At 39.0% G+C, this 6,419-nt stretch overlaps 1 protein-coding gene across 1 annotated transcript in view; it reads left to right on the forward strand.

Annotated features, from left to right (window-relative positions):
- The window catches only part of FAM188B (family with sequence similarity 188 member B), a 98,983-nt gene that overhangs the window by 64,133 nt on the left and 28,431 nt on the right, over window positions 1-6,419 (forward strand). The window contains exons 13-14 of the mRNA XM_019471182.1: window positions 3,451-3,514; window positions 5,439-5,600. Coding sequence (XP_019326727.1) covers window positions 3,451-3,514; window positions 5,439-5,600 — 226 coding nt within the window. The remainder of the gene's footprint in view (window positions 1-3,450; window positions 3,515-5,438; window positions 5,601-6,419) is intronic.

Below are 6,419 nucleotides of genomic sequence, written 5' to 3' on the forward strand. Positions count from 1 at the left end.
TTTGTCCCCCCGATGAAGCTGTCTTACTGGCTGGAGTTCCTTTGTGCTGCGAAGCCACAGCTTCACTCGCTCTATAGAGAATTCAAACTCTCTTCTCCCTCATTTCAGTACAGACGTACGCCACGTTACTTTCCACACAGTACAACTGAAAATAAAAATAAAGCTGGGAGATCTTACAGAGTGATCTGAAACCTGGCAGATCTCTTTGTCAACTTTTTGATTCTGTATCAACTCAGGAAATGATTCCTGCTGAAGATTGCACTTAAGCATATTTTAACGCGTGCTTAATTTTAAGTATTTGTTCAGGAGATTTTAAAAATCAGTATCTTGCTCTCTGATTGAATAGTTTTTTTCACAGACTTTACAGTATTACCAAGTGAGGCAAACACCACCGTTCTGCGCCAGCAGTCAACATACTCCTAGGTCACTCTCCAGTTAGAATTATGTACTGCTGTGACACTGGGAAATACTGATAATATAGCATGAGGAAGAAATATTTACCATTAACACTGTTCTCTTGGGTAGTGTGTTTTTAGTGACCTGTGATTCTGTCAAAGCAGCATGCAGAGCATTGGGTTGTAAATTAAGAAGGAGGGATTCGGTGGAGTCAAGCCTTTAACTCATGTCTGATGATGACCAGGATACTTAAAAGTCTCCTGGCTTAAAATTAATGGGGTTTTCTGTTTTAAAGTGATTTGAAAACTATAAATGGAAAATTCCATGCAGGGACAAAGTGGTATTAGTAGTAATGATTTAGTCATTACGTCTGTTTTGACATCTGATAGCCAAGACACCAGAATGAACAAATGCTTCAGATCTGCTTGTCATCAATGAATGTCTTCACAGCCCGGCAGAAAACAAAACACAGTGTTATCGTTATCTGGTATTTTTACAACGCATGAAGTGTACTTGCACTTAAAAACTGATGCCTTTTATTCTAACACAATAAATACACCTGCACAGAAGCTGGTAAGTCTTTGGCAGGTATGAATAATAATCTTAAAACCATTTAGAATAGGTGTAAATCTCGTAGCTATATGCCTGACGTTTGTTTCCTCATCAGCAGAGATGATTTGAAAGGCAGATGTTCTTCATCTTGAAAATCTGAGATACACCTCTGAACTCCCATATTGTTTGTACCTACAGATGAAATTAGAACTTCCTCCTATTGTCTTTGTCGTATGTCCCATCGTCCCTAACTGACGCATATTGTATAGTCTACTCATTTCAAACAAGGCTATGGCGTTTTCAAGATGAAACTGTTTCTAAAACTAAAAAATGGCCGAAATCCAAAGATTATTATCGCCTCATCCATTCCTTGCAATGTTGCATGAGAGAATTTTCCATATCCCAGGCACACTTTCCGTGGTCTTTTCTTTGATTCCACACTAGCCAGAGATGTTATTGTGGCACTTTGTTATGATTGAGACTAACTTGTAAATGATCTTTAAAATATTTTTTTTTAAAAGGCAATTGTGATTCAATGGCTATGACTTGATTTGAATGATTTTAAGTATCATTAGGGCTGGAAATCTTATAAATTATATATTACATTATGATTTTGGCATTCAAAGAAATCCCATGAGAAAATAATTATGTAAAGTTTGGGATGAAGACAGGGAATGTCCCAGCTTTTTACTTAAGAAATCATTTTTTTAACAGAGCATGTATAGCAATGTTGAAGGGAAATTTCTAGCTAGCTCTACTCTAACCACATCACGTCAATTCAACTCTTACTTTATCATAAATAAAATCTTTTCTTTTTTTAAATAATTGTGCTAATTGCCAGGAAGCATGAATATTTGGGTCCATAGAAGATTTTACAAGTCAAATGAGAGAGAGAAGGCCAGATGTATGTAGAATAACTAAGTTTTAATTTATGATCATTCAGGCATTCTCTCTACCTTTGTAACAATTCCGAAATAAGGATGTAGCCAAAGCAATTGAGATTGACATATTTTATACTGAAGGGAAATAGCTTTTTTATGAACCATAGAATTAATCCGTGGAGTTTATTGCCATAGCTGTCCAAGAATATAGTACAGTGTTTTTTCTCAAAACTAGATTAGACATTTATTTGTGTATAAAATAATGTTTGCAATTACATTATTTCTGCAGGATAAAAATGATCACAGTTACAACCTTTATTTTTTAGGTCATCAACCAATCACTAATTCAATAATTCCAGGAGTTACGGGAGAGGGAACTTTAGTTTGGGGAGATATTACTCCATAATTATCAATATCTTTTCTTTTCTTTTCTTTTCTTTTCTTTTCTTTTCTTTTCTTTTCTTTTCTTTTCTTTTCTTTTCTTTTCTTTTCTTTTCTTTTCTTTTCTTTTCTTTTCTTTTCTTTTCTTTTCTTTTCTTTTCTTTTCTTTTCTTTTCTTTTCTTTTCTTTTCTTTTCTTTTCTTTTCTTTTCTTTTCTTTTCTTTTCTTTTCTTTTCTTTTCTTTTCTTTTCTTTTCTTTTCTTTTCTTTTCTTTTCTTTCCTTTCCTTTCCTTTCCTTTCCTTTCCTTTCCTTTCCTTTCCTTTCCTTTCCTTTCCTTTCCTTTCCTTTCCTTTCCTTTCCTTTCCTTTCCTTTCCTTTCCTTTCCTTTCCTTTCCCCTCCTTTCCCCTCCTTTCCCCTCCTTTCCCCTCCTTTCCCCTCCTTTCCCCTCCTTTCCCCTCCTTTCCCCTCCTTCCCCTCCTTTCCCCTCCTTTCCCCCCCTTTCCCCTCCTTTCCCCTCCTTTCCCCCCCTTTCCCCTCCTTTCCCCTCCTTTCCCCCCCTTTCCCCTCCTTTCCCCTCCTTTCCCCTCCTTTCCCCTCCTTTCCCCTCCTTTCCCCTCCTTTCCCCTATATAGTATATAGATTATATCATCTACTGTTTGTGGATATATTCCAAGTATTGATGATAGGAATGACAAATGCATGCATTTGTGAGAACATCTTATCTGAGTACTGGAATAGGCTGCCCAGGTAGGTTGTGGAGTCTACCTCCTTAGAGATATTAAAAAAACATCTAGACATGGTCCTGGGCAACTGGCTCTAGGTCGGGCCGCTTGAGTGGGGGGCGGTTGGACAAGGTGACTTCCAGAGATCCCTTCCAACCTCAACCATCCTGTGATTCTGTAATTCTGTAAGACAAGTAGTCCAGTAGTTCTAATTTCTAAAGTTCTAACTAGTGGTGACAATGGCTTCTTTCTCCCCTACAGCTATTTTCTTTAGTCTAGCTCTAACAAACTGTTGCTTGCCACAGGTTTAGTTTATGTATACACTTTTTTTTTGCCATGCAAAGAATCACTTTGAAAGGATTCCAAAACGTAGAGCTATATTTATGGTCGGGAAACAGTTTGGGTTGGTTTTCCCCAAGATTTAGAGGCGTTAAGTCTAATGAAAAGAAGCAAATGTATTTCAATTTACTTGTATTCTTCACTCCTAGTTTAATTGTGTTCTCCACTCCTTTTCAGGGTGCGCAATGATTTTGATGTGCTTACAAACCGATTGATTGGCAGCCATGGCTATTGTACTCAGGTAAGTTAAGTGTGCGGTCTTGGGGGTGTCCTACGCTTCTGCATGCAGAGCTGTGAACTGACCTCTGGGAAGAGGTGGCATTGCTTATTTTAGGTTCCTTATGTTTTTCCTTTTTCACCATAATGTCAAGCACCTTCATCCTTTATTCTTTTTTCATTGTGTTTTGGCATATTGCTGTCTTTGCTTTCAGAGCCTTTGCTTTTTGGCCTGGTATTCTGGTCTGCGTGTGTCTGTACCTGTGTGTGCATTTGCTCATACTCCTTTTGTCTGCCTCTTTTGAACTCCCTAGTTGATTTTAGTGCTGAGATACTGCTGAGACTGCAAACTGTGTTTCCTCCCTGCCATTTCAGAAAGGTGACTGAGGTTGCATGTCTGATCGTACAGCTCCTCTGTAAACGGTCACTGCCCAGCTAACTGAGGTGATGCTGACTGAAGCTAACTGGTACTTCAGACCGGAGACACTGACTTATTATAGGTGTGTCTAAAAGACATGTGGTGCTTGAAAATAAGCAGTCTGAATTGCTGTCTGACTTTTAGGACCACAACTTTATGTACTCTAAACTCCAGCTCGTGTCCTGAACCAAATGTCTCCCACTGGCTCTAGGCCTGTGGAGGCATCCACTCAGTTGGAAACGCTTTGCCTTGGACACCTAGGTGGAATGTAGATCCCAAAATTCTGGGACATGGATTCCCCCAAAGCTGGGACATGGGCAGTTGTGTGGTCTGAATATGGTCCACAGCTATTAAACGTACTGCCATTTTGGCTGCAAAAGGCAAGCTTCATGTTCTTCTCTTGTACTATTGCTAGAAGACTTTTATACTGTGGTCACATGGTGATTCCTCAAGAAGGTGGTGGAACATCACTGGTGGATTAGAAGTCCTAAAAACATCAGTAAGAACCTATAAACTTTGGGGAGTCCTTCAGGAGAAACATAGGACTATAAATACATGCAGTATTTTTAAAATCATACATCAAATCCAAACTGGCAATACCAGTGTTACTCATGTCTTCAGGCATGGTAATTTGGACTATTTTTTCTGGAAACTTTCTTATTATTATTTCCCCTCATGTTTCTTGACATATGTTAGTTATTAATAGTTAGCTGGTTCATTGCTGTAGCGCAGTCTGCTGCTAGATATTGTTACATGCTGTTGCATCCTAGCTGGCCCTTGTGGGATCTTATGCTAAGCAAAATGTCTAGTGTCTCTGTTCCTTGAACTTCACGTGCAATCATGCACACATGCGCACATGCACACACACACACCCTCTCACATGTATTTAGCCTCTGACATACTTCTAGTTCAATTGGAGAGGAAATAATCAAAAATCTGCTATAGTAAGTATGAGTATATTAGTGATATGGACCAGATGTGAAGCCATATGGGTGAACGTCTTACTGAATGAGACTTAAGTTTGTCCAGAAATAATCGGTGAGAAGAAAAAATCTTGTAACAAATCTTGTCCAACATACAAAATGCATCACTAAGCACATGCAGAAATATCAGGTAGTGCTGTACAGGCTTTTAATTTATATCATTCATGCTGTAGCTTTCATTGTAAAGAAAAAGGGACACAAAATGTTTTAATTTAACAAAAACCCCACAACACTAATATGAGAAGGTTGAGAGTTGGACGTAAGACTAAATTGGTTATCAGTGGTTTGCCTCTGGAAAGATGAACATTGAAAACTCTGCAAATATTTCCTCATTTTACTTTGGGAGTAGACTTTCCCCAAAATATCTGGAAGAATTTTTATAAGCAATCCTAATCCTAACCCTAAACTTAAAGCCACCACATAAATTAAGGGTCTGGTACATGTGTAACTTTATCAATCCTGAATCAATCTTGTACTGATGTCTGGTAGAGACAAGATGTTTAACTTCTGGGTTTTTTTGTTTTTTTTTTTAAACATGTCACAAACAGGAATTGGTGAACTTGCTTTTGACTGGCAAAGCTGTGTCCAATGTTTTCAACAATGTGATAGAGCTGGACTCTGGAAATGGCAATATCACAATTTTGAAAGGTATCACAAGCCGCAGTGATATTGGTTTGCTGTCTCTCTTCGAGCACTATGATGTTTGTCAGGTATGCTTTCCATTCTTCTGATTTTAATTAAAAAGGAAACAATTAAATTTAAAATTGGCTTGGAGTGAGTATAGCAGCTAAGACATTATGGGCTTGATTCAGTTGCTCACTCAGAGGCATCTAGCACTGTTTTAGCCGCTCCAAGGCAAAGCGTGGTCTCCCTTCTGGATGCAGGTTCTGTGTCACAGCTGCCACCCCTTGGTAAATGACTTGGGTAGTCTACAGCATCTCAAATCTTACATGCCTGTGTCATTTTCTAACTGATCACCTGAAGTGGGAGTCAGCTTACAGACTAACACACTTCTATTTAAGTGGCTACTGTATAGCTCTGTATACGTGAACTAGGACTTGCTCAGTGAAGTCTGTGGAGTTGAAAGATGTTCAGCTGACTACAAGTCAGCTTGCACAAGTCCAGGTATATGACATCAGTTCTGTGTCATTTTCTAACTGATCACCTGAAGTGGGAGTCAGCTTACAGACTAACACACTTCTATTTAAGTGGCTACTGTATAGCTCTGTATACGTGAACTAGGACTTGCTCAGTGAAGTCTGTGGAGTTGAAAGATGTTCAGCTGACTACAAGTCAGCTTGCACAAGTCCAGGTATATGACATCAGTTGCTCTTCCCTTATCTACCAATGCTCTAACCCGTCATAGAAGGCCACCAAATTTGTCAGGCATGATTTGCCCTTAGTGAAGCCATGCTGGCTGTCAACCAATCACCTCCTTATTTTCCATGTGCCTTAGCATAGTTTCCAGGAGGATCTGCTCCATGATCTTGCCAGGCACAGAGCTGAGACTGACTGGCCTGTAGTTCCCC

This window comes from Aptenodytes forsteri, unplaced genomic scaffold (genome assembly GCF_000699145.1).
Source record: "Aptenodytes forsteri isolate BGI_AS27 unplaced genomic scaffold, ASM69914v1 Scaffold80, whole genome shotgun sequence".
Taxonomy (NCBI): Eukaryota; Metazoa; Chordata; class Aves; order Sphenisciformes; family Spheniscidae; genus Aptenodytes; species Aptenodytes forsteri.